Here is a 27,148-nt window from a genome sequence, read left to right as displayed (position 1 = left end):
AATTACTCTGAATTTATTACTCAAACTTCATCCTGACTCCTACTTGCATATAAGACTTGAGTACAGCACATGAGCCACACCAGTAATGAGGTTGTGGTTTGCAAACTCCAGTATGAGGAGTAGGATGGGGTACTCGCTGTGTCTCTTCTCTAGACTGGACTCTTCACTTAAGCCCATCCAATGAAGCAGCAGTGTTTGCATGGCTTCTGGAAAAAGCTCTGTCACAAGTTCCTCTGCAGGTGGAAGGTCACTGATTCGCTCAATATGCTGTACTTTAAAACTCTCCACTTGATGACTGATACTACTGTTTGCAGTATGGAATTGCTGGCCAAGCCACTGGCTTATAGCATTTAGCAGTTGACTTGAATAAACTGAATGTGAATGCTTGGCCTCCAGTAGTGCTAACACAGTTTCAGTCAAATCATTTTCATCCAGTTTTCCATCTATATAGTGATCAATAGTGTCCAGAAACATGAAGACAGTCTCAGGCTGCCATGTGCAACCTTGACTCGTACAAGTCATTTTTTCCTCCAAGCTGTGTAGTTTTTGTCTCAGGGTAAATGAATTGAGTGGTGCAGGCTCTCTTTGCAAATCCTCAGCGGGTAAGTTACAGTAATCATGATCTACTGAGGTATCACCAGAGAGACCTGTATCAACCTGATTTACAGACACCATTTCCTGAGCAAATTGAAAATGTGACACCTGCTTGACCTTCACGTTTTCATAATACATCATGCTATTACAAATTGTGGGGTCACGCTGTACACAGAGGTTGTAGCTCATCTGAAGAGGGTCGTCATGTATTTGGGATTTCCATACATCCTAAAGAGGGAATATACAATGTTAGATTAGAGTATTTACCATTTGATTAAACAAATGGTATTGTTTTTGATTAAATAATTTTCAAAGCTATGCAGAAACATGCATAATCTGACCTGGAAATTCTGCAACACTTCAAGTTGTTCTCGTCTGCTATACAATTCAAATGCTACTCGAAACAGTCCTTGGATACTGTAGAACCAGAGGCTATTACTGGTAGATGGAACTCTCAACTCATGAAACCTAAATGCTGTCAGAAAACATGATGAAAACAACTTAAATTGGTTATTGCAATTCTGAAACAATGTTATCGTCATAGTCAATCTCTCCAAATCGGAGTTGGGTTACCTGAAGAAAATGTGATTTTTGTGGCCAATCCTTTCTTGGCAAATTTTGCATGATATCTGGGATGATTCTCTGTGCGAATGTCAGTATTGAAGAAGAGATCAGCACCTAAATATAGCGGTACAACTGGACCCTGAAAAAACAAAACAAAACAGCGTTAATATGTTCCCTCTTTTTCATGTATATGTGCGCAGTAGCCCCATATGTTCCCTCTCCCTACGCTCATTCTGTAGCTCCGAGATGAGGTCACACACTGGGCCCCTCCCACCGCGTTTCAGAAACGGCGCAAGTTTCCGCTATGTAAGTTTCTTACCCTGACGCCACGATTAATCCAAACGTGAAGGGGACGTGAAGGGTTTACACTAATTCAACCATAACAACGCCCAAGAAAATCCAACTAGAGATTTGAACCGAGCCTTTACGTCCCGTATTTTGTCAGTCGCTTCCATGTTTATCAAGGAAGTGTGCGTGTGCGCGTGCATGTCGAGTGAACTGAAGTCAGTTGGAAATTTCGACCAGGGGAGGCGCTAAAGCTTTTCAACTTCCTTGATAAACATGGAAGCGACTGACAAAATACGGGACGTAAAGGCTCGGTTCAAATCTCTAGTTCGATTTTCTTGGGCGTTGTTATGGTTGAATTAGTGTAAACCCTTCACGTCCCCTTCACGTTTGGATTAATCGTGGCGTCAGGGTAAGAAACTTACATAGCGCAAACTTGCGCCGTATCTGAAACGCGGTGGGAGGGACCCAGTGTGTGACCTCATCTCGGAGCTACAGAATGAGCGTAGGGAGAGGGAACAAATGGAACATACAGTATGGGGCTAAATGGCTAATGTGTGCAGACCAGATGCTGAAGCAGTAATTAGCGACCGCCTGACTACAGGGGCCACGGAAAACTGTTAATCAATCGACTGTAAAGCATACGTCTACATCGTCTACCCACCTTGTTTGGACATTCTGACAGCCTGAACGATGTTTGGTCAACCATGTAAATAAAACGAATCTTCCGTGAGCCCTCGTTGCAACGAGGTAAAGTCAATTGGACAGTCGTGGAAGTTGACATTGTCGAAAAGTTGAGACAAATGCCTCTCTTCAAGTCTCATCTGCTGCTAGTCCGAAAGGATCGGGAGCTTTCAATTGAAAATGAAAAACAAATATCAAAGATATATCACGGATGAGACTTGAGAGTGGTATTTCCCTTGAGGTCTTTCCCCCCATAGATTTTCTATATAATCTATGTTTCCCCCTCCATTTATTGATTCACACACTTCCTGATTCTTCTTAACACGTGACTCTGCACGAGCCAGTGAGAGACCAGCCAGAGCTACACTCTGAGACCAGCGTAACTCGGCGTAGGTCATTTACCTCTGAACCCACGTCTTGTCACACACGTCACAGACAGAAGTGGAAGATGGCGGTGGTTGATTTTGGTGACAGTGAACTGTTTGAACAACTAGGCGACACTCTGCCCGTCCCTACGCATATTCGCTTCTCGGATGATGAAAGCATTGAAGACACATGCCACGTCCGGGACAGGCTGGAGGAGTGTGAGGAGATTATCCAGAGACTAACGGATGAAAATATCCTTTTGTTCAAATGCTCTGTTTGCTAGCAGGCTAACCGTAGCCCAAACAGTATCACGCGCTGCGAGTGTGGGACTCCAATGCTAATTTAGTGCAGATTCAGAAGACTTTTTGCGATCTGTTTGTATTAAACTATTAAACTCACCAACATTGCAGCTGTAGGGAAAGCTTGAATTGTCCATCCAATCTGCAAGGGCAAGGCATTTGTTTCATAAAAATCCAGTTTGGAAGCACTCGTTTTATAACTGGTTGCGCTGCTGCCTCCTGCAGTATGTGCAAATTCAAAACAGGTTGTACGCAGGGGCAGGGCCATTCAGTGACGAGTGCTTCCAAACTCCAACACTTAGAAAAATCACCTGCACAGAATGTCTTGACAGAAAGTAGCTCATAACATGTCTACGGTGGATTTTTATGAAACAAACTCTTTGCAGATTAAAAGAGCATAAGTAAAGCTTTCCCTACAGCTGCAATGTTGGTGAGTTTAACGTCGTTTAATACAAGCAGATCGCAAAAGCAATTTGGATGAGTGGGGACGGGGAGTCAATGGAGGTTATTGCAAATCTAGATTCATCCCATTATAAAAAATTCTAGAATTGCGGCTACGTAAACATGTGCATGATAGATGTCTGTGCAGGTGTTGTCTCTGTACTATTTCCTTGACTTACATTATACATCTGAGTCTAAACAGAAAGCTCAGGATCTTGACGAGGCCCAGGTAAATGTGTATCTGCTATTCTGCATTCATAAATGTTATCCTTTAAAAACACAATGTAATCACTTAATAATTCATTTATAACCCTGTATTACAGTGGCCTCAAAGTCGAAGATGTCAATGTTGATGGCCCACTTTTACAGATCCTTTATGCAAACAATGCCATATCAAAGTAAGTATTGGTTAGTCTTGTTTTATGTTATATGCTTTCATTGATTAGTTGTCCATATGTGGCATGGATAGAAAATGATCCTTTTAAATCTATCTAGGCAGTGTCGACAAGAAATTGAAGATTGTATCTGTAGTGTGATTCAGAAGCACCAGAATCAGGGGAAGCAAAATACTTCATTCAATATGACACCTCAGGTACTCTCCTACAAGTAGAACATTATAATATAATGAATCCGTAAACATCGAGAGAAAATATGACATGGCTTAAACGTTTCCTATCCCTTGAAGAATTCTGCTTTTGTCATGGAGGAAGACCAGAAGACAAAGTCCAGCAGTTGTATCAAGAAAATGACAGAGGTCTTTAGTGTGAGTATTTTCATGATTTGTTGTCAAACATTTAAAGATATGAGTGCTGTTACTGCTGTTCACACTGACCACTATAAAAAACTGCAATGGTCAGCATTATAGTTGTGGTAATGGTTAATATTATAGTGCTCAGTGTGAACGGCCCTTCGCTTCGTGTGTATTTAAATTTGTATTAAAGTCCCTGAATGCCTAATCTCCATTTATAACAAGCTTGGGCATGGCAAATGAGTACGTTTTAATGAGCAGTTTGTGTTTGGTAAGCAATTTTGTATACAAGACTGATTCATTTCAAACATTACATGGTGTATGGAATACATGTAACATTTGTCACCTTGTCACATGTCTGTGTGATATTCTCAAAAAATATTGTAAACATGGCCAACTCTTGTTGCTTCAGAGTCGTGAACATTATTTCTTGTTTCTCGTCCACAGATGGTTGGAAGTGTCATGTATTTTACAACTTTTAGTGTTGACAAACTGGGACAGCCATTGCTGAATGAAAACCCCCAGCTGACTGATGGGTGGGAAGTTCCAACGTATCTTTATGACTACCTGATGCCTTCTAAGATCATTTCTTCATTCAAGTCAACGTGTGTGTGTGTGTGTGTGTGTGTGTGTGTGTGTGTGTGTGTGTGTGTGTGTGTGTGTGTGTGTGTGTGTGTGTGTGTGTGTGTGTGTGTGTGTGTGTGTGTGTGTGTGTGTGTGTGTGTGTGTGTGTGTGTGAGAGAGATGAATTAGTTCCAGGAATGTGCTCTTATTTGTATCTTGTATGTGTTATCAAAATATTATGGCATTTGACCAGGTATATATTGACAACATAGAGCATTCTTGTTATGTGGTCGTATGATACATTCCTGAATTCTTGCAAAGATACGAGCAGATCTTCAAACTAGTTATTGGCACAGATGGACAAGACATAGAAATGAAAGACAGAAGGTAAGGGAGTATGAATTAAGCTGTACTTTGGTAGGCCTACATGATTGTGATAGTGAACAGTTGAATCCGCTGGATAGTCTGATTATTTCAGCGACTGTACCTGCAGCAAACCCTCTAATCACAGCATGCAACTGATGTGTTCATTGTAGACCCAAGCCAACTTGCTTCAATTGTGGACTGGGTGGACATCAGCTGAGAGACTGCCCCAAGGTAGGTAGCCATTGTATAATGCCAAACGTATTAATTCAACTCAAATATTCGACCTTTTATTGTTTTGATTAGGCTTACTGACACGACACAGCCATGTACAGACTAGTGTAAATAGTGTAAACTCCTCATATTGTTGGCATCATATAGTTGCCTCCAGTCTTTGTATTTTAAATGAATACAAGTTGGACATTATCACATCACAGAACTTTACTCTGTTTGTTACTGCAGTGGTCAGAAGTTAGTGTGTCGCCGTAGTTAGTTAAAGGGATAGTTCACAATAAACTTAAGTTTTATGAAATACTTGCCATTTGCCCATTTAGACCGGACGTCAAAAAAGTCTTCTGAAAGAATATATATTCAAAGATTTGTGCCGCATTTTCACGATTTTTCAAAAATAGCAGACCTACAAGCTCTTAGCGCACCACTCTGTGGCGCGCTGTGAGCTTGTAGATCTGCTATTTTTCAATAGCTAAAGTATAACATAATGCTTAGTTAAAACACAAAGGGGTCCCCGCCCAAAATGGGTAAACACGTGTACAAACGTCATATCTAATCCAACCAATGGATCTAGTGGACGTGTACACACGTCCTAGTGCGTCCTAGTTTTTTTGGAGGGTTGCCTCTTCACTTACTTGTTTACGGCTCAGAAAGAGCCTCGTATCTCCTAATCTAGGGAGCTCTCCATGGTTTTGACCAGATGGGCAATCAGGCATACTTCTCTTCATTTCCGAGTTCAACAAGCCTCTCGTTTGGAATATTAACTCTTCTAGAGAGACTTTATTTGTGACATCGTGAAGTAAAGACTGAAACTTATGACTTTCAGAGTAAAAGCTGCCATATCTGCCCAGCACCCCGAGCTTCTATTTGGAAAGAAATCCCAGCGCTCATTGTGTTAATATAGTGGTTGTAATTGATTGCCTGAGTCCTGTGATGGGAGCTCTGCTCTGGTTTTGGTGAATATTAAGTAGTTCCGGTCATTTTGTGGGGCGGAACTGGGGCCACGCATTAAAAGTAAATTAATTCACAAAAGTAGTCATTTGTATTGTTAACCTATTTCTAAAATATTAGTGCAACTTTCGTTAAATTTTGACCCCTCTATCACATGGAACTATTTTTTGGGCGTAGTGATATGGACACAAAACGGTTTCAAATGAACGAAAATTGCACTATATGGTAGAAATAGGTCAACAATACAAATTCACAATAGTTTTGTGAATTAATTTACTTTAATGCGTGGCCCCATGTGCCCCCCACAATGACCGGAACTACTTAATATTTTACCAAAACCAGAGCAGAACTCCCACCAAGGACTTGGGCAATCAAATAATACAGTTGTAACCACTATATTAATGGCAAGTATTTCATACAGCTTAATGAGAAAAAAATCGGAACTATCCCTTTAAATGCAGAGCAGAGGACGAAATTAGAAATGTACTTGGGACATGTGTTATTTAATTATATGTGTGTCGTTGCTTTAGCCAAAAGATATGGCTGCAATCAATGAAAGAAGAAAGGAGTTTGGTCAAAACAGCAATCAGTCCAACCAGAGCAACCAGCGCTACCATGCTGAAGTAGAGGAGCGATTTGCTAAATACAAACCTGGAGTAATAAGGTAATATTGTAATTTTGTAGGAGTGTTTATGTAGTAGAAGTTATAACAAGTTAAATAATTGCAATGTTGCCCTAGGGAATGTGGTGGCTTGGCTCTTCCGAATGTAGAAATGTATAATCTGTCTTTTGAATTGTCTAAACTAGCGAGGCATTGGGCTGAAGGTGATAACCAACTGGACTGGGTAAAGATAGAAACGTCTATGGTAGCTCCTTTCAAACCCATACAGGTTCTCTCTCAGGTTAAAATGGTAGAAGGGGGGAAGAGTCCCATTTTGAAACATTCCCGATGGGTATGGTCTGAGGTCCATAGGCTGATGGGGAAATCCCAATATAAACAGGGATATTCTTCTATATGGGATAATCCATGCATCTTGATAGGTAAATATTCATTTTTTAGAAATGGCATAGGTGTAATTGATGATGTGTATATGGATACAACTTTTAAGTCATATCAGGAGTTGGAGAATCTTGGAAATGTCTTCAACTAAGAAGTAGTGTTGGAAGTGTGTTCAACCTTAATAGGGGTATAGAGGAACCTAATATGTTGAAAAAAAAAATTGACTGGCCACCGACAATGCATAGGGCTTCAATAATTTACAAAAATATAATGGAATTACAAAGTGCAAAGACTGAAAATCTTAGATTAATATGGCAAAGGGATTTAGGATGTGAAATAAGTGAAGAGACATGGTCAAATATAATTTCCAAAGTTGGGTGGGCCACTAGGGATATTAAAAGCAAATTTACACATTACAAAATTATACATAGATTCTACTATACCCCTGTGAAACTGTTTAGGATGGGCTTGGTGGAAGACAAACGGTGTTGGAAATGTAAAGGGGAAAATGGTAAATTTTGGGAATGTCCTGTGGTTGTGCATTTCTGGAAAGAGGTACTGGGGAAACTTGGAGACTGGATGGGGCTAATACTACCAGAATGCCCAAAGTTATGTCTCTTGGGAGATCGCACGGTGCTGCCACAGGGGGTCACCAAGGCACAACATGCATTGGTGACTGCAGGCCTTATTACTGCAGCTAGGTTGATACTGAGAAACTGGAAGAGCTCTGCTACGCCAGAGATCAGACTGGACCCAACTTATGACTGAAACGGCATCCTTTGAATACTCAATTGCCAGGAGGAATAACGTCAAAGGGAAGTTCCATGAGATATGGGACTACTTTTATTTATATATCAAAGGATTGTTGTAGTAACATTTTGTATTTGTACATTACAATTATATAACCACGAGTGTCAACAACAGAGTGTGGAGGGGTGTTGTCCAGGGGTTTTCTTTTTTTTTACTGCTAGTTGTGTTTTGTTTTTTCTTGTCTTTTTCTTTTGTGTAAGTCATGTGAATTTTGTATGCTTTATTGAAAATCGTTAAAAAACTTTGATGACAAAAAAATGTATTGCAATGTTGTCATTACTCTTTTGTTTTCTACCTCCTGTGGCGTTGAATAGTGAGGAACTGCTGGCAGCATTGGGAGTTGATGGGACCACCCTTCCTCCTTTGATTTACCGCATGAGACAGTTGGGGTATCCACCAGGTTGGCTCAAAGAAGCTGAGCTTGAAAACTCTGGCCTAACGCTATATGACGGAAAGGGTGCGTTTTCTGCTTAAGCCACATGCAGGTACAGACAATCATTGACAAACATGACGATACATTTACCAATTTATCCCTTTTTTTCTCCTCCATTGTAGTTGCAAATGAAGGAGCTGTAGAAGATGGTGCAAGCGGACAAAAAATCTCTTACGATGTTTCCAAGCTGGTAGATTTCCCGGGCTTCAATATTCCTGCGTCCCCAAAAATGAAAGATGTAAGTTTACAACAGATAAACATTTCACTCTTTAACTAGGTCTTTATTGGTATTTTAACCCATTAAAACTAGGAAAGCACCTGTGTCATTTTAGCTATATTATACAGTGTATATAGTGGTAACATAAGTGTTTCAGAAAACTAAGGATTTAGAACAGTACAGTACTACAAAAATAACTGATCTACAAGTTTGCAGTGCGGCACTGACATTGCATCTGCTATTTTTGAATGTTTTTATAGCGATTGCTTATCATAATTTGTACATTATTAGGCTGGTAGAGCAGAGTGATGCCTCCCCGCTGAATGTTAAAAACAGATTTAAATATGCCTAAATGATTGTTATCACTAACTTATTTTCAAATATGCGTAGAGATTTTATTTAGTGACTACTTTATTGCAGTGATTGTGAGTGTTTATTCTAAATATCTCAAATTCTGTTTATTTAACATGGCTTGTAGAAATATATTGTGAGCAACCAAGTCATTTCCATTTGTGGTAAAATACCAATTCTATAGTAATAGTCTGTGTACTAATCCAACAAACCTATTTTCTCTGACTGACTGACTTCCAGGAGTTCATGCAATATGGTTCGGTTCCAATGCAGAACAGCCACATGAAGCACAACTTTGCTGCCTACCTGTCCAGCAATTATCCGGAGGTAATAATCAGAAAGGCTATAATTGGTCAGGTTTCTCAAAAATACAAAGCACTTTTGATGCTTTACTAAAGCCATAACTTTCCCCAACTAATCACACCAGATATATTCAAGATGAGACAATTCTTTAAATTTGAGATAGATACTGATACACAAACTGGTGAATGCCTATGAACATTGCTTAGAAATTAAAAAGATATATAGATAATTTGTACTTTGCTAAATAAATTGCTAATGAAGTTTACTGCTTTATATCATCTGTTGCACATTTCTATCTATTCACCCTGTTAATTTATTGCACTGTGGATGTGGTTAGCCACAGCTTAGAGGGAACATTAACTAGTTAAATTCTAGATATTGGTGAATCCAAGATAGTAACAACTTCCCAAAAACTTGACAAAGATGAAGGCAAAATAATTAAATGTTTTGTGAAGTTAGTGTTAGTAAAAAGCAGGTAAAAGAGTAATGTTTGAGCAGACTAACATCAGTCACTCTACCATTCAATGTAGTAGAAGACCTGGCTGTTTACACCGCAGATATGTCGCCCCCGCCAACATGAAATACATTCGCTGCGACCATGAGACACATTTCTGAATTTGTCTATAGACTAATCCAGAGGGGTGCCCTGGGCACAATCATCATCATCACATTAAGCGCAGCTTGACACTGCTGTATTGATTGCCAAAAGCTGGTCTACAGGGTACCGCTCTACGGATTCTGAAGTCCTTAATTATTTTCTTGCCATGATGCCATCTACGCTTATAAACTTAGCTTAGGCTATTGGGACCTATCTATGCCAGCTACGTTTATAAGCGTAGACATATGTTTAATCCATATATGAACGCGCCGTCCGCCCGTAGGTCTGTTTACCTTTTAGCATTGCTCCGGCTAGTGATGCGCCATCCTGTGAGAGGGTTATCTAATAGTCCAATAAACAGGCTGTACACTTAAAATTATGGATTCAAAAGATCTGGCATTTATTGATTGCCCACAATTATCCCAAATTGAATGGTCATGTGATATACATATGAACAGCAAAGACATATATGAAAGCAAATACGACCTGTTACATCACAAATTCGGATTCGATCATATCAGTCCACAGATTTTGGGGCCCCGCGAAGCGCAGGCCAGAGGGTTAGTCTGTCCTGGAGAATTCTGACGTGTCACTCTGCTCTCAGCCGCTATATAGGAATCTCACTGAGTGACCTTGCATGCAGCTCGGCTGCACACTCATAAAAGTAATGGTAACTGCTTAAAGGGTCTACTTTCCCCCATCACTAGTATAGCCCTCCTCCTTCACCAGCAGCGATGCGATTTCTAAATCCAGCTCCGCTGAACCTCCATTATAACCCGATTTTCAAAGCGCCATATCTCCAAAGGTTAGAGAGCTGTCCATGGTGAGCCGGCTCGCACCCGACGATCGTAAATCATTTGTGTTTTTGTATCGCATCGCTGAGAAAATGTAGCTGGTTGTTCTGCTAGCTAAAGGCTGTGGGCTGTGTTGTGTGGTGTCGTTCCACTTCCGGAAGCCCCCACCTTCCTGTTTAACCCGGAAGGACAACAAGCTCCATAGAGTGGGCCTGGACGGGCGCCCCCTGGGGCAGTACAACCATGCTAACACTAGGGGCAGCAAAAGGAGTTAAGAATGACTTATTGTCTCCTTGCTGCATGCCATCCTTTCTAGTCAATTGTGCTTACTACTGTCATCACCAGTGGTTATGAAATGGCAATACATTTAGACACTTCGTAATATTTAATTTAACTAATCTCATCTGCTCTGTCAACAGCCTGGTGCCATCTGCAACAAGAGAAGGCAGGATTCTGGCTCATCTTCACAGGAAAGAAAGAAAAGAAGATCCAGTCCCAGAAGCTCAGATATGGAATTAGACTCGGGTAATGGTTCTTCAGAATATCTTTATTCTTTAGTACCTTTAAAAATCTCACTCATTTATATTGGCCACATTCATTACGTCATTAAGTGTTCTAAACAAACATTTAAAAACTCCAGACTGGCCCGGACGGTTAGCTCAACTGTCTCGGCACCTAGGCTGCTGAGCCAGCCTGACGACGTGCCGCGGGTTCGACTCCCGATCCCGACGGCCTTTGCCGCGTGTCTTCCCCCCCCCATCTCTCTCCCCATTTCCTGTCAAATTACTTTCAACCTATCAATAAAGGCAGGGTGGGGGGGGGGAATCCATAGACTTGGCTGCTATATGATGTAACTTTCAAAACCGATGCATTGGAGGGGCTAGCGCCACTCAAAAAACTGACTGCTCATTTGTCTTGGTGAAGGGACATGTGAATAAGTCGCATTGCTACATTGAGTTCTTGTGATATTGGTGAAGGTACATTATTATATTATTAGCAGGACTGAGGGGAGAAGAATTTATTCTGTATAACAGATGTATTGTCCTCTAGTAGCTTATATACAGGAAGATTGTATTTTTTTTAACCTTTTTTGGTAACTTTCTTATTATCTTTCCTAGATCTAGACACCTCTGGGTTTTACCCAAGCCCACAGGGCTTTCAGTTCCAGCCTCCACTCCCTCCTGGCTCACCTGCCTTCAGTTCACCACCTCCTTTACCCCAGGGTACACCACCCACTACGCCGACTCAACCCCCTCTGCCTAAAGGCACCCCTCCTGCCACACCCTCTAATCGCTCTCCAGCACTGCGAGGAAGTACCTGGAAAGTGATTGACCAGGCTGATTATGTGGAGGATGGCCTGACACTGGAGGAGTTAGAAGAGCAACAAAGAATCATCATGGCAGCTCTGGAAAATGCAGATACAGCCACAAACAGCGATTGTGAGACACCTGCCCTTGGAACACCTGTACCTAGCTCGCCAAGTATTTCTACATCTGCCCATGTCGACACCGAATCAGAAATGGAAGAGCATGAACCGGAAGAAGTACCTCAGACGAAGGGATCCACAGAAGCTAAATGTCAAAATAGTGACGAACAGACGAAAGCTCATGTGTCCACTAGCCCCGGTCCAGCCTGTGCACAGGAAGATAGCCCTGGCCCAGTCAAAGCTGAAGAAGATGATAGTCCTCATAGCCCTGGCCCAGTCAAAGCTGAAGAAGATGATAGTCCTCATAGCCCTGGCCCAGTCAAAGCTGAAGAAGATAGCCCTCAGAGCCCTGGCCCAGTCAAAGCTGTAGAAGATAGTCCTCAGAGCCCTCGTCTAATCTTGGTCCAAGAAGATGGCCCGAAGAACCCTGGTCCAATCAGAGGCAAAGAAGATGGCTCTCGGAGCCCTGGTCCAATGATATTTGAAGAAGTGAGCCCTGGGAGCCCTGTTCCAGAGCTCCCTACTCAAGAGGCTCTAGATGACATCTCTGAGTCTGAGAAGATAACGGCAGTACCTCATCGGAGTAGGTTTGCAGCTGGAATTGTTCCTTTTGAAGATACACCAGAGTTTACTGAAGTTGCTGAGGCCACAGGGACATACCTTAAGATCAGAGACGTATTAAAATGTTCACCACGGAATTTGGCAAAAAGCAAAAAATAGATGTTTGATCAAAACCCAGAGATTCCTTTTTTTTTCTCCAGAAGTATAAGGGTTGAGTATTGTGACCAGTTGATCAAAACCTGGGTTTTTAATGGTTTTATTTTTGTACCAAACCGACTGTTTTTGATACTTGTGTACAGAAAATATGGGTAAACAACTGATGTAGATCTTGTTCAGTAATTTCATTGAATTCCTTTGCAGCACTATATTGGAGAATCTTTTTGATTAAATTTTTTGTAAATGGTTTTTTACCTGGACAAACTAATATTTATGACTTTTTTTGATTCAGTGGGACAGTTGCCATTAAAGCCACTTTGGTTAGTTGAACTGTGAAGTTATTGCAAAACTATTGTTATGAGGCAGTCTCTGTATCACTGTCTGCTATGACTCAATACAACATATCACAATCTGAATAGCATGCATACTCTGCATGTGCACAACACCTGGCAATGAAACTTAATGTAATTGGTTATTTCTAGGTTCCCATGTCCAGTATTGCTGATTTCAAACCAGGGCCACCAGTATTTTATTTCTTGATTTGAGGGCAAATGGAGTACAGCAGTGTTGTGCAGGGTGTTGATTATTTTTGTCACGAGTCTCATTTATACAAATGAGAATTTCAAAGGCATTTTTTTTATTCTGATGAGTCAAACTAAAGTTGGAATACAAATGAGGTAGTATTTAAAAAAACAAAACATATGCAGGTATTGACATGTTCCCACTCAACTTACTTCCCACTTGACTGTATAATAGTATGCAAATGTAAATACATATGTGACTGTTGTGACATGTCATATTCCAGCATTTGGTTTATATATACACACCTTTTTGTGTCGGGGTCAGGATAATTTCTAATTGGATTTTCAAATGTTTTCCAAATGACAAAGCAATAAAATTAAGCTGTTGTATCTTGAAATGTTCACGTTTTCTAATTAGAAATCCTTTAGCTTGTACTAGTATAAATTGCAGTGAAATGAGCTTGAGTTAGAATAGATGATTTGTCCTATAATGTTTTTCGTCATTGGTTGCTAAGATGGGACCAAAAGAAAAGATGTGTGTACAGCCTAGCCCAAACATTTAGATTCTCATAGAGGTTTTTTTCGATTCTGACGAATCTCTCTACGAGAGTCTAAAAGATAACCCCGCCCCTAACGTCGAAAAGGTAACGTTTGGGCCTCAAAATCACTCTTACCTTGTACAAATGCAAAATCTAAGCTGCTTTAAATGTTGCCCCACTTGTTTGTGAGGTGTTCGCACTCAGATTAAACACGGAACATGCTTATTTTTCAATAAAAAAGGTATTTTAATCCACTCTGTTTCTGAATCCTCCATTGTAAATGCGGTAAACGGCGCAACAGAATATTGCCCGCGCCCCTAGCAGCCAGGGTTCTCTTGCGCATTTACAATGGAGAGAAAAACAAGATGGCCGCCAGATTCCGAGACAGTTGATTAAAATACCCTTTTTATTGAAAAATAAGCATGTTCCGTGTTTAATCTGGGTGCGAACACCTCACAAACAAGTGGGGCAACATTTAAAGCAGCTTAGATTTTGCATTTGTACAAGGTAAGGCCCAAACGTTACCTTTTCGACGTTAGGGGCGGGGTTATCTTTTAGACTCTCGTAGAGAGATTCGTCAGAATCGAAAAAAACCCTCTACGAGAATCTAAATGTTTGGGCTATGTACAGCCAATGGTATTGTCCCATATGAAACACTAAGTTATACATGTACACAGAACAGCTAATAGACCTTTGCATTGGTGCTTCAGTAGCAGTAGTAGCTGCTACTGATATATTCACAAATTGGGAAATAATAGAACCCATTTAGAATTATTTGGCACCAAAGAGATTGGGAAATGTATGCAGAGTTGTAATTACCTGGCATAAATGGCTAAACATATCATGGTACAGTACTGCAGGGCATCTCATACAGTAACATTTTAAGATTAAATGTTAGAAAGGCCAAGTGACAGGGAAGGTCATTTCGAATAGGTTGTTGGAGGTGACCCTAATCATAAAAATAAAAGATTTATAGACAGATTGCTTGCATGGTGTGCGATGATCCAAATATCTGAACAGTTAAGTGGACTAGTACCCTTCGGGCACTGGCCTGCTCGGGGACATGCAAGAGCGATGTTAGTTAAGGATGTACCTGGTTGGGAGTTCTCGCTGTACCTGTGATTACAGTACCAATAATGTTATATATTACAATCAATGGATTATTTATAAACAGGCACTGTCCGACTCTGGAACAATACGAGTTGGGGATGCATGCCCCACTTGTTTATACAGTGCATGCCCCACTTGTTTGTGCGGCACACATGCACATACACAGCACAGATTTGGTGCGCCCTCCGCAGACATTCAGACATTCGTGTTTTTTGGTTCTGTACAAACACCAATCAAAGAGGAGGTATGGAGGTGGGTGGCTCGCGGACGTGATGTTGTGGTCTAGGAGTACACTTATGATGTAAATTGTTTGCCAGCAAAGTCTATGGACTTGAATGTTTGTTTAGGGCACTGAATGACAACTTAAGACGTCATGTGGCCGATATAAATACATCTTGTGCCCCACACTTCACACAAGTGTGATTATACAATTTATACTTAAACTAGGAGCAAACATGAGCTATATATATATATATATGTGTGTGTGTGTGTGTGTGTGTGTGTGTGTGTGTGTGTGTGTGTGTACACGTACTGTATATACTGTATAATATGTGTATATATATATTCCATGAATTTGCATATCTGTCTCTCTTTATGCCCAATATGGAAATGCCTGATGTCATAGTGCTGATGTTCTAAATGACTTCATAGACTGGCCTCCATGTACTCTGGTAATGGGTACTGCTCCAGTTCAATCTAAAACCTGTCCAGTGGTCAGTAATGGAGAACAATTTTTTTGTTGAAGAGCAGAGGAATGGTGATGCTGATATTGATCAAGTGAAGGAAATGGCAGCCACCACAACTTATTACAGATACACCAAGGAAGAGCTTTTAGATATAAAGGAATTGTCATGCTCCAAAAAAAGGCCACAATGTCTCTCCGAAAGGTATTACAGTGATGGTGTCTGGGATCCTGAGAAGTGGCATGACTCACTATATCCCACTTCGAGATGCGGCTCTCCACTGGATGGTTTTAACTATGGGGACGATAGAATTTCTTTGAAATGCAGAATCTCAGACCCTCTTGAGGGCCTAAAGGAGGACAATCTGGATGTTGTACTCCGCTCACAGAGACGTCAGGGCAATGCTGCACTTATACCCCACACAGATCTCCCCATCAGTCCCCTGGAGAATAAGGATGAGAGTCTTGGTGGGGCACGCAGAATTGGCAGTGGCCGCATCATTGCTGCCCCAGCCTTTGAAGCATGTGCAGAGAAGGAAAGGGAACGTGTAAGAGACTTCAAGGACAAGAGATTCAGGAGAGATGTTGGTGACAAACAAAGTGAGAGACGAAGGAATGATTATTGTGCAGAGGAAGAACCAGAGTGGTTCTTTGGAGGTCCCACAAGCCAGTCTGAAACAATTGAGCTCACTGGATTTGATGATGAGATCCTGGAAGATGACAAGTGTAGGTCTCAGATGCCAAGGAAGCAGAAGGTGTCTCTGAAGGAAGCAGTGGAATGTAATGGTGGCCAGGCAGAGGAGCCACATGTGGGAAGAGCCTCAACAGCTGATAAGGAGGTCCCGTACACTGACAGTCTGCCAGAGCATTCAGCTGGAGAATTTGACTTCAACAAGTTCTTAAACCTGAAGACAACACCAGGGCTGTCTTCTATGATAGATGTGCCAGTATCTGCCAGCCGCTTCAGCCAGTGGTTCCTTAGCCCTTCAAGTAGCCTCTCCAGTAGCTTGAGGTCGACACCGCGTGAAGAGCTGGGAGGACTGGCAGAGCAAAAAGACAAGGTAGACATCTTAGAGATACTACACAAGGCCAAAATAGACCTGAAACCCCTCCTCTCCAGTCTGTCAGTGAACAAAGCTCGGCTACATGAGAGTACCAACTCAGGAATGGTGCTATCTCTGGAGGAGGTGGAGGGGGAAATGAAGGGGATGAAGCTTGGGACTGAACTACAGGTGCAAAAAGTTTCCCCTCCACAGAGAGGAGATGGCACACCATTCATGGCTGAGCACTTGGAGGATGCTTTAACCAGTGGCTCACATGACCCTGAAATGTCAGCGTTTAATAAATTGGTCAGCAGCATGAAGGCAAGTGGAACTTTGCCTTCCCATCCCAAAGCCAACTCCCACAATCCATCCTCAAATGCTGCTCTAGTCCCGTTGCCTGAAGGTCAAGTGCCTGTTCAACAGCAAAAAAACAAATTCCAGGAGCTTCTGGGAGGCCAGGGTCCCCCTCGAAGCAACTCACCTACTCCACTTGCCAGTCTGCTGAGTGGATCTGATGCCCAGGCAACCTCTTCTGCTCCTTTACATGGGTTTCTGCATAAAGGCGCCTCATCCCCTGTCTTTTTACAGCGGGCACCATCACCTGACTACTTTAATAGACGCTTGCAACCTTCATCAGGGTTTCCAGTTGTACCTCAGCCCATGACAACGGAGAAGTTTACAGATGTGCATACATCTATCACCCCTGGACCCACCCCGCAGATGAGAGCACTGTCTATGGCTACAGGTCAGGCAGACCTGGAAACCTTTCATGCCCACCACCCATTCCAAAGTGGTTACAACAAACAACCACAAGACAAGGCGTTCCGAAACAGACAATGAATGAATAGGTCCTCTGGCACAGTCCCTCACAATGCAGGAAGAAACTCTACCGGCAATGTCAGTGATGTATTATCAACATAATTTACCCCCACACTAGTGATACGCAATGTATTAAATGAAACAGAAAAGTGAGATGAGCCAAGCAGAGACAGAACGCTCTAAATACGACAACGGTTCCCCAAACTTTGACCTAGGGTGAAATAATGAGAGGTGAAAGCTTCATCACAAAGACCACAAACATCTCAGGGACTGTTGGACTTGGACACCACACACCCATGCAGGTATCTCTGGGGTCAGCCTAAACCTTACCTCCTCACCTAGTCTACCAGGTAGACTATAAGTCTACCTAATAAAGCTGCTATCCCATGTACCCATGGTGCTCCCTGTTTGCCCCAGCTGTGGGTGCAGTGGATGGGTATGCAGCCCCAACAGTTCGATAATTATCATGGCCATGATCATTTCAAACACGGCGCGGGATAGTAAAATGTTTACTCTACAGGAGGCTAGACGGTTGGTCTGTGTGTCTGAAGCAGATTTCTTAGTTAAACTGCTGGCCTGATCATTGCCAGATTTCTTGTTGCCAAGCTAACTTAGTTTAGCAAGCAAATGGTAGCCTACTAGTTTTAACAAATGTTGGCTGCTTAACAAAAACATTGCACAGCTTTAAGTATAAACAATATATAAACAACATCCAAGCCAAACTACAAATGAAACTAATTCCGGGGTGGCTGTCAAAAGGCCCGTGGAGACTCACTGCCAAACATGCAATCAAGGCTGAGTGGCTGGGAGGACTGGCTGCACTCATTCATTCATGCATGCTTCACCACACCGGCTTGTTTTCTACCAACCTCCAGAACATTTGTTTTATATAACTTTTTTTTTAATTAATGGTCAACAGGTGCGGATCATGCTGAAACCATGTCCATATTTAGACACATACGTGACATGACTGACATCACAAGTTTGACCACATGAAGTCCAATACTCACATTGGAGGCACACCGTTACCAAACCGTTTTTCCATCTCCACAAGAGCGTGCGAGTACTGTAATCGGCTCATTCGGCTGCATATGTCGGTATTGTCTGTCGGCCAATCAGGGATTTGCTGATGACGTAACTAAGGTACGTTTGGTGATCTGCTGGGTATGTACAGTATGTATGTATGTATGTATGTATGTATGTATGTATGTATGTATGTATGGGTAAGAAATTAAGAATGGTGGTCCCTTATTGGCTGTTGATGGTGACTTAACTAAGGTACGGATTTACAACAGAAGTTGTAATAGACATTAGTTAGTAGCAGTACTTAGGCGCAAGTTGGCACCTCGACAGAGTGCATTCCTAGTTTTTTTTTGTCTGTCTTCCACTCTACCAACTCTACGACATGTTCTTGGATATAATAACATCAGATTGAGGTAATAAAATGGTTAGTCCGGAATTCTCCTTTAACCTTGAAGTTGATGAGGCCTAGTATCTCGAGACAGACTGTTGACAAATTCAAAGGAAAAGAGGGTGCTGTTTTTCCTTTGTTTTGCCAATGGGTAGTTTGGGTACCCAGTTGGATGAGGCCTAATCTGAAACAAATTAAAATTATGTAGAGCCACATGAAGTCTACAGAGTAGACACTTGTTTTTCTGCAATTATTTTGCAGTAAAAAACGTTTCTCCTTTGTTTTTTTATACTTTTAGGCTGACAGAGCCTGACAGGTGCTCTTGCAACTTGCATCATCAATGTGCCAGGTGCTTATACTGACTGAACAAGCAAATAATAGCCTACTTACTAGTTTTAACTTTTTAACAAATGTTGGCTGCTTAACAAAAACATTGCACAGCTTTAAGTTATACAATCACGTAGAGTTATTGAATGAAATAAATTACTTTAACACTATACCAAATATGCATAATATGAAAACAGTGAGGAGTAGCCTATTACTCCGATAATGCGATGTAATAATCAACATGCTGTACCATCCAAATGAACAAATAATAGTTAGGGAAAGTTAGCTAAATGTGTGACCAAATAATGATAGGGAAAGTTAGCGTTAATGTGTGACCAATCTGCAAAATAGATGCTTACTTAGCTTTCTTCACAAAATGTTAATAACCTATATGCAGCGATAATGTACACATTTCTGCTATTAAATCCACTTGTTTTGCACGAAAAACACTCTGCCATAAACATTTTTTTTCCATAAATGATGAAGGCTAAACAAATTCTTCCAATGGATTCAAAATCATGAAAAACCCTGAAGGAAAATGTGTTAATTAGGCCTAGGTTGTTAATTGGTACCCTAATTTTTAGCAGCTGTCACAATTAAAGTTTCCCAAGGGAGTTGGAACAAATTGAGAGGTGATAGTAGACACCTTTATGAACACAGTTGTGAAGAAAGCTATTGGAGAGCATTTATTTTGCAGATTGGTCAAACATTTGGCTAACTTTCCCTAACTATAAAGTATATAAAAGTAAAACAGTGTCATATATTGTGATTTGATTACCATTCTAACACCTGTTGCTAATCTGTATTGATGTCAGTATTAGTAACTACTAACCTGTATAGTCTAGCTCTAATACAGTGCCGCAATCCTGGTTCACTCTCTCGTCACCTCCCGCTTGGACTACTGTAATTCCCTTCCTTTTTGGTCTCTCCCACAAACTCCTCCATAAACTCCAACTGGTCCAGAACGCTGCTGCCCGTATCATCACCAGAACCCCAGTGTCATCAGAGGGATCACTCACATCACCCCTGTAGTCTACACACCAACTCCAGTGGCTCCCCATCAAATACCGCGTCGACTACAAGATCCTCCTTCATTATACATCCATAACCATTCATTCAGAACTATGGACCAGGATGGACCGGGACCATAGCTATGGTCATCATCACAATTAGTTACACACACACACACACACACACACACACACACACACACACACACACACACACACACACACACACACACACACAGCCTACATAAAGTCGCACGTGATTAATTTTTTTAATTCAGTGCACATTGATGAGGATTTCTATCATCTAGAGGAGAACATGATTGTAGGCGGCAGGCAGGCGTAGTAGTTCGAGGCATCTGCCTTCTACTAGTTTCGAAGGAAACAAAGTACCTTGTGCCTAGGGTCGGTAGGGCGGGCAGCTCATCGGCGGAGCTGCTGGGCTGTGCCTGCTGCTGCTTCTGTCTCAGCCTCATTCTCCTTGTAAGCAGTCGTGGTTATACACTTAGCTTGTTAGCTAAATATAGTTTTCTTCATAAATACGCTATTCATATCGACGATATATAGGGTAAGTAAAAGCTCGCGTTGAGCTAATCTATTCCGATTGCACTTGTTTGCCAGTTTACGTGGACAACGGCAAAAATACCAAATGCCAGGTAAAAGTTGACAGTTCAGTTGAACAGCACAGCAGCTAGCCAGTCAAGCCAGCCCTGGCTCCTAGCTAGCTGGGCCTATCGGCGCTAACGTTAGTTAGCTACTAATTACATCTAATAATGAGTAATGACCCAGACTGGGGTCAGTTTAAGCAAGATTTAGATGACGTTGGCGTTTATGGAACAAAACCACGCAGTGGGTTATGTTTAGCGGCATATATCATCTACATTTGGGGCATGTCAACTTGACACAGCCGGTGACACTGCGGAGTGCGGGCACTTTTGGACTTGTGGAATTTACTACTAAGTACCTGATCACTGCATTCACTGGTTGCAGGTATGGTTGTTTACCCGTACTGTGAAAGTGATTTGGCAATCTAAATGACCGGAAAACATCAACGTTGCCTTTTAGGTTGCACAGCACTATTGATTAAATATGTCTTGAAGATGATTTAACCTCCGGATGTACTTTACTGAACTAAGCCCAGACGTGCCACCTCACCAAGTAGTCAGTTTAGTGAATTTGTAGAATGGGCCATTTTCAAACGAAAGCACAGGTCAATACAAAAACTGTTACTCTGGGACATACCTAGCCCCTCTCGGAACCCCCTGGGTCAGCCCAATCGATTCGTGCCGAACCGGTCTCAAAAATCTCAGAAACTTCAGTAGCATTGGGTTCTGACTTGTAGGGCTATAGGACATACCATGATTAAGCACTCACACTTCTTTACAACAGTAGGGACCAGAATGTTCAATTAATCAGAGATGAATAATGGTACATTGAGGGATTGGACACTCGCGTTTCATTTGTGGATCGATATTATATTCAGACCTTGAATCTTAATCATAATTCAAGATGCTTGTTTTGGGACTGCGTTCATGAAACATGTTTTTGACTGTTTTGGTCTTGGGCAGTCAAGGTACATTCTGTGATATGGTGCTCTCAAAATGTGACGTCTCCCTCCTGGCCTTCTTTGTAACCTCTTATTCACAATCTTCACGATGTTTCCCCAGATTATTTTCATAGCTCTTATTTAGACGCTTTCATTAGCATGAGTGGGACAGGAGGCGCATGAGGGATGGTATTATGCAACAGAGACCACCACAAGCCAGCACTTAAATCCAGGACCTTTCTTTACTCGCCAAGACGGCTCAATTATTATTGTTTAAAAGGGTGTTTGACTTTTCTTTTTCTTTTTTTTCTTTTTTCTTTTTAACTTTCATCATTTTGATGCTGATTTTTTATATAAATTTTGCCATGTTTTAAAGTGAAAACCCCTATAATTAGTTTGAATCAAGGCTGTGAGTGTGAAGCCATTCACCAATCCTGCTGATGCACTAGTTATTCTACATTATAAATCTTTTCTTGTTTCTCAGTTTGATCTGACCGAACGTTCTTTCCTGTTTTTATGATGTGTGAACTTTAATTGATTCAACCTGTAGTTTTTTAGATGTTGGTCTTGGCTTAACCTTAGACAATGGCATCCATGTGCTTGTTTTTTCTACAGTATTTTGGACAGTTCTGTTTTGTGTAGGGTTGGGATCCAGCACCAGAGGAACCGGATCCAATGTTGAAGAACCAGAATCAGTTATAGTTCCATCACTTTTGGAACTGTTCTGGAACGGTTTTGATTTGTATCACACTCTCAGAGCCGGTATGAGGACTTCACAATGTGAAGTTCACATCTGCTATACAATTACAATACCAGTCGTTCTAAAACATTTTAACATAAGGACCACCATAACTTTTGAGTTTACAAATTGAATCAAATGGTTGCAGACCTGTAAGGGTCCATTTTATATAAGGAATCAGACCGTTAAAAGGAACCGATATTGTTAAAACCTTAAGGAAGTTTCCAACTGAACCTTAGTTTTATGCCTTTTGTAGAACACAATGCTAATATACAGTTGTTTAATTTGAATGATTTGATGCCTAAAGTAGCACAAATGTTTGTCTATGCTTTGTTCAAGCTCTCACTTGACTCTGCCACTGCTAGCAGTGGGGGTCATAAAACACATCCCAGCAGATGTTTCCTCAAAAAGGAAGTGAATGTTGTGTGGCCTTCTGCTAACTCTCTTCTGACAAAAGCCATGGGAGAAGTATCAGAAAATATACTTTTCTGAGAGCGTGGAAAGCAACCTTGCATGCTTTCTCTTGTTACCCACTCTAAACTAACAATGAAGTCTTTATATGGTATATGAAATCTTAGAATCTCATAAATATGCCCTCTGGCTTCTTGTGTACCATATTGACAGTGATACAATATTTATTTAGGTTAGAAACAAATGTTGAGCAAAGAGTTCCTGATTTTCCTGAAATTTGGCTTAATTGTCTATTGTTTTTGCACAACGCTTGTCTGCAAAACATGTTTCTGCTATATTTGGAATGTTCTATTTTCATCAAGTTTATAGTTTTTATTCCTCTGGTGATGACAAGGTTCTTGTAATGCACATTATACAATGTTTTCTCATTTGAGTTCAAACATTGACAACATTGTCCTTGGCTTTTTTCCTAGCTACAGAGTAGAGTAGGAGTCAGCAGCAAAAGATTACCATTCCTCCAATGAGCATAAGTGATCCTTTTCAGCTGACTACGCCAGCTCTTAAATGGGAGCTGAAACATTCTCTTGATCTTGCCCATGATATATACTTGGTGTCAAAGGTTTGGTTGTTTTGGCGTTATTCTATTATTCTTATTCTACCAATTAAGCTTTTGTTCAGAGCAGAATTAAGTGGTTTTTGGAAGCAAGTTTTCTGCTTCCATTTGTTGTATCCTTTTTTTGTACCACAAAAGCGTCAATCATTTGAATGCTTTCTTTCAAGGGCTTGCACTTAAAGTCCTCTTGACCTGAGGGCACCAAACGGTATCATTCAAAGGCACAGCAGGGGAAAACTGAAACACTGCATATAAAGTAGGTCAGTCACTGCTAGCCACCCTTCATTCTGAACTGAGAAATATCTTGGTGTGCACTCATGCACTGTGTGTATATGACTAACGTGTCTTGGTTGTTTTGGTTACCCCAGCTAATAGGAATGCAACGAAGCTATGTGCCTGTGAGGCTGTGATGTTGTTAAACAAGCTCTAAAGCAAAATTAATTTGCTGCCCTGTTAGACAATTTTCTTAATGGACTTTGTTAAAACGGCCTAAACAGCCAGTGCAGAAAGATACATCTCTAAATGCCCCTTCATATATATTACTTATGATAGGACTGCTTCTTATGTAAACCCTGCTCATGGTAAGACACAATAATTTAAGTTTTTGCAAGTTCTTGGCTGCAATTTTGAGTGGATTCAGTTTATATTACCGTAATATAATGTTACTGTTATTGTCTCCACCAGGCCGAAGGCATGGGGAGAGAGTATGTTTTGCACTCCGTCCGTCCGTCCGTCCGTGTGTGTGTGTGTCCGTGAACAGCTAATCTCGGCCACCGTTAACCCGGTCGATGCCATATTTTGCACACACACTCCCTGGATGCCAACCATGAACCTCTGCCCCAAACTTTCCAGAACGGCCTGTTATAGCGCCACCAGGAGGCCGCTTTGTGCAAAACAAGTTTTTCAATGCCATATTTTGCACACACACTCCCTGGATGCCAACCATGAACCTCTGCCCCAAACTTTCCAGAACGGCCTGTTATAGCGCCACCAGGAGGCCGTTTTGTGCAAAACACGTTTTTGCACAGTACACCTACAGATTTTGTCCAAACATCACGCAAATTGCTACACAGTCTCTCTAGAGCCATTCAACGAAACGGGTCTTTCAGATTTATCAGACTCCATCCTGATTGGTTAAGATTGGCTTCCAAAGTTCACAGGAGTGCTCAGTTTCAAACAAAATGCTGCAAATCATGAACACATCGCGTGATTTCCGTGAAATTGTGCACCCACATTCCCACTAGGCCGAGGACGAAATGCCACATGAACAATTTCAACTCAGCCTCAAGGTGGCGCTATAACTGGCCAAAAAGTGTTTTTACCTCTAACTGCACGGATCTGTGGATAACCTGGTGGAGACCTGTGCCCGGAAGGGCACTTTTTCTAGTTAGTTCTCTGATACAAGCCAGTATTGAAACATGGTCAATTGGAAGTAATTTACAGGCCATCAAGGCATTTCTGAACAACAAATGTTGGATTAGTCATTTAGATATTGCCAGACTGGCTTCTGGCCTTCACAGGGCCTTCACGTCTATATTCACAGGGCCTTCACGTCTATTATTTTCAGGCCGTTTTGCCACCTAAAAATCTAGTAGAGCTCTACTGTAGAGCTGATCAGAGCATGGCCAGTCAAATCTGGATGTTATGTTTGTAACACACTTCATTTAGCCAATCAAATCTTATATAAATAAAGGAAAACAATTCAGATTGTGTTCCATAAGGCATGAAAGGGCATTTTAAGGCAACAAGGAGACCATGCTTCTTTGCAGTGCATTCAGTTATCGGCTCCATTTTTAAAACGTAAATCTAGTAATGTGATTGTGGTGGTCCTTTAGTAATCTTTTGGGGGATTATGAAAAGAGGCAGCCACCATTTGACAGCCCAGAATGATGGATTATGAGCTGCTGTTATGGAAATGTTTTATGTCATGGTCAGGTCAGGTGAGAAATGTCTATGAAGGTGGTAGGATATGGAGACTGCTTGCTGACTGGGTTGTGCCAGCCATATTTTTAGGTCTGACTCTTGCCTGGATTGTCCTGTGCTGCAGAGCTTGTTGTCATAACAAAACCAGAATGCCCCCTCACTGACACAGTGACACTACACCACACCATGTCACTGGGTGTAGATGTGCCGTAAAGTCACATGTATACTTTCCATTGAGTCTAGCTATTAGTTGACTCCTAAACAGTAGCTATCGAGTAATGCTGTCATTGTTACTCAGAATGGCACTATTACTGCTATTGCTATTACTTGTAAGTAAGCATGTGGTAAACACATTGAGGTCGTTTTCCTTTTTTGTGCAGCCTGACTTTAATCTGATTAATTAAGTGAACGTTTTATAAAAGTCCAATACGACAATTTAGGAAAGAGAATCCTGTATACCTTTTCATTCAGTCATTTGTTTTGTGGCATTTTAATCTCCAATTTCTAACATAAAAATCTTACTGATGATCAGTAAGTGCTTGTATCAAATCTCATTGTGTACTTGAGATTTGGCATCTCCACAAGATTCGATACACCACCAAGACACCACGTACCTGTCTAAATACTTCCTTAATTTCAACGAAGTTCACACCCACAACACCAGAGGGAGCTCAACAAACCATGTTCAACCCAAATTCAGCACAAATAAGAGACTATTATTAATTTAGCTCCTATGCCACCAAAATGTGGAACACCCTACCAACAGCCATTAAGACATGCAAATCCCTTGACTCCTTCAAAACTGTTCTCAAAGGGCACCTACAGGCGGCTGCAATTAGAAACTGGCCCCTGTAAAATCTGAATCCCCCCGCCCCCTTTCCCCTGTATATTTACTGTATATTTTTCTTTTCCCTTTTTTACCTCCTTACATGATTTCCTGTTTTTGAGTGGTGCAACCACTCCTACATCCAGCAATGTCCGTGTACCTAGGTAGGTAGGTACCTGTATGTATAAGTGAGCACGAGTATGTTACTTATTTATACCAGTAGGGGGCACCAGAGTACAGAGAAGAAATTGGAACGATACAGAGAAGAAATTGGAACGATACAGAGAAGAAATTGGAACGATACAAATTGGAATGATACAGAGAACCAATAGACGGGAGTTGCACCACTCGTTTCACACTGGTGTGATTTTTTATATAGAAGTGGATATTTGTACGTCTCTAAATGTTCTGATGAATTGAAAATAATAATAATAATAATAATAAAACTTTATTTGTATAGCACCTTTCATGACATGAAATGCAGCTCAAAGTGCTTTACAGAACAATGGAGAATAAAAGAAAAGCAAGGCAACGACATTAAAAAACAAGCAGTAATGCAATACAGTGAGGACATGAATAACAAAAAAATTAAAGATCAATTAAAAGCAATGTTGTGGAAGTGGGTCTTGAGCTGAGCTTTAAAAATGTCTACAGAGGCTGCCTGACGAAGGTACAGTGGGAGCTTGTTCCATACCGATGGCCCGTAGAAGCAAAAAGCTGCTTCCCCGTATTTTTTAGTTGCCATTTTTTTAGGCAAAGCGAGCAGGCCAGCAGTGGAAGACCTTAGGGGGCGGTTTGGGACATATTTAGGCAGGCAGTCATGAAAATGGTGGACCCTGTTGTAAACAAGTGTAATGCTTTATCAATGTGTCATCCACAGTAACAGTCTTTG

General features: G+C 41.3%; 4 protein-coding genes across 7 annotated transcripts in view; 3 read left to right on the top strand and 1 right to left on the bottom strand.

Moving 5' to 3' along the window:
- Positions 1–16: 16 nt before the first annotated feature.
- On the bottom strand, positions 17–2,415 carry LOC310872057 (uncharacterized protein). The gene is made up of 4 exons (XM_083783751.1): positions 2,108–2,415; positions 1,168–1,297; positions 936–1,069; positions 17–822 (listed from the first exon to the last, which is right to left on the bottom strand). Exons 1-4 carry the CDS (start codon positions 2,225–2,227, stop codon positions 40–42), a joined length of 1,167 nt encoding a protein of 388 aa, XP_083639877.1. The 5' UTR covers positions 2,228–2,415; the 3' UTR covers positions 17–39.
- Positions 2,416–2,569: 154 nt separating this feature from the next.
- On the top strand, positions 2,570–13,583 carry zcchc8 (zinc finger, CCHC domain containing 8). Its single transcript, XM_083783953.1, has 14 exons — positions 2,570–2,746; positions 3,422–3,462; positions 3,557–3,631; positions 3,729–3,825; positions 3,919–3,996; positions 4,429–4,532; positions 4,867–4,932; positions 5,082–5,142; positions 6,621–6,754; positions 8,215–8,357; positions 8,456–8,571; positions 9,142–9,228; positions 11,016–11,121; positions 11,715–13,583. Exons 1-14 carry the CDS (start codon positions 2,576–2,578, stop codon positions 12,740–12,742), a joined length of 2,307 nt encoding a protein of 768 aa, XP_083640079.1. The 5' UTR covers positions 2,570–2,575; the 3' UTR covers positions 12,743–13,583.
- Positions 13,584–15,629: 2,046 nt separating this feature from the next.
- LOC310871681 (eukaryotic translation initiation factor 4E transporter-like) lies at positions 15,630–17,474 on the top strand (the record flags this gene model as incomplete). Its single annotated transcript, XM_083783321.1, has 1 exon — positions 15,630–17,474. One exon carries the CDS (start codon positions 15,630–15,632, stop codon positions 17,472–17,474), a length of 1,845 nt encoding a protein of 614 aa, XP_083639447.1.
- Positions 17,475–20,630: 3,156 nt separating this feature from the next.
- The window catches only part of clip1a (CAP-GLY domain containing linker protein 1a), a 32,982-nt gene continuing 26,464 nt past the window's right edge, over positions 20,631–27,148 (top strand). For 3 of the 4 annotated variants that reach the window (XM_083783274.1, XM_083783275.1, XM_083783272.1), the window contains exon 1: positions 20,631–20,766. The gene's annotated coding sequence lies outside the window, so the exon portion shown is untranslated. Of the gene's footprint in view, positions 20,767–23,674; positions 23,764–27,148 lie in introns of all 4 variants that reach the window. The other variant, XM_083783273.1, reaches the window with a different exon arrangement.

The sequence above is a fragment of the Protomyctophum parallelum genome (assembly GCF_964188405.1).
Source record: "Protomyctophum parallelum genome assembly, chromosome: 15".
NCBI lineage: Eukaryota > Metazoa > Chordata > Actinopteri > Myctophiformes > Myctophidae > Protomyctophum > Protomyctophum parallelum.
This window is presented reverse-complemented; position numbering and strand designations above follow the sequence as displayed.

Excerpts from the sequence above, each read along its gene's own strand:
- zcchc8 (XM_083783953.1), top strand. The coding sequence starts at position 2,576 with ATGGCGGTGGTTGATTTTGGTGACAGTGAACTGTTTGAACAACTAGGC. Across the intron at positions 6,755-8,214 it reads TACAAACCTGGAGTAATAAG|TGAGGAACTGCTGGCAGCAT; the intron begins GTAATATTGTAA and ends GGCGTTGAATAG. Across the intron at positions 8,572-9,141 it reads CGTCCCCAAAAATGAAAGAT|GAGTTCATGCAATATGGTTC; the intron begins GTAAGTTTACAA and ends ACTGACTTCCAG.
- LOC310872057 (XM_083783751.1), bottom strand. The coding sequence starts at position 2,227 with ATGTCAACTTCCACGACTGTCCAATTGACTTTACCTCGTTGCAACGAG. Across the intron at positions 1,298-2,107 it reads TGTCAGAATGTCCAAACAAG|GGTCCAGTTGTACCGCTATA; the intron begins GTGGGTAGACGA and ends TTGTTTTTTCAG. Across the intron at positions 823-935 it reads AAGTGTTGCAGAATTTCCAG|GATGTATGGAAATCCCAAAT; the intron begins GTCAGATTATGC and ends TTCCCTCTTTAG.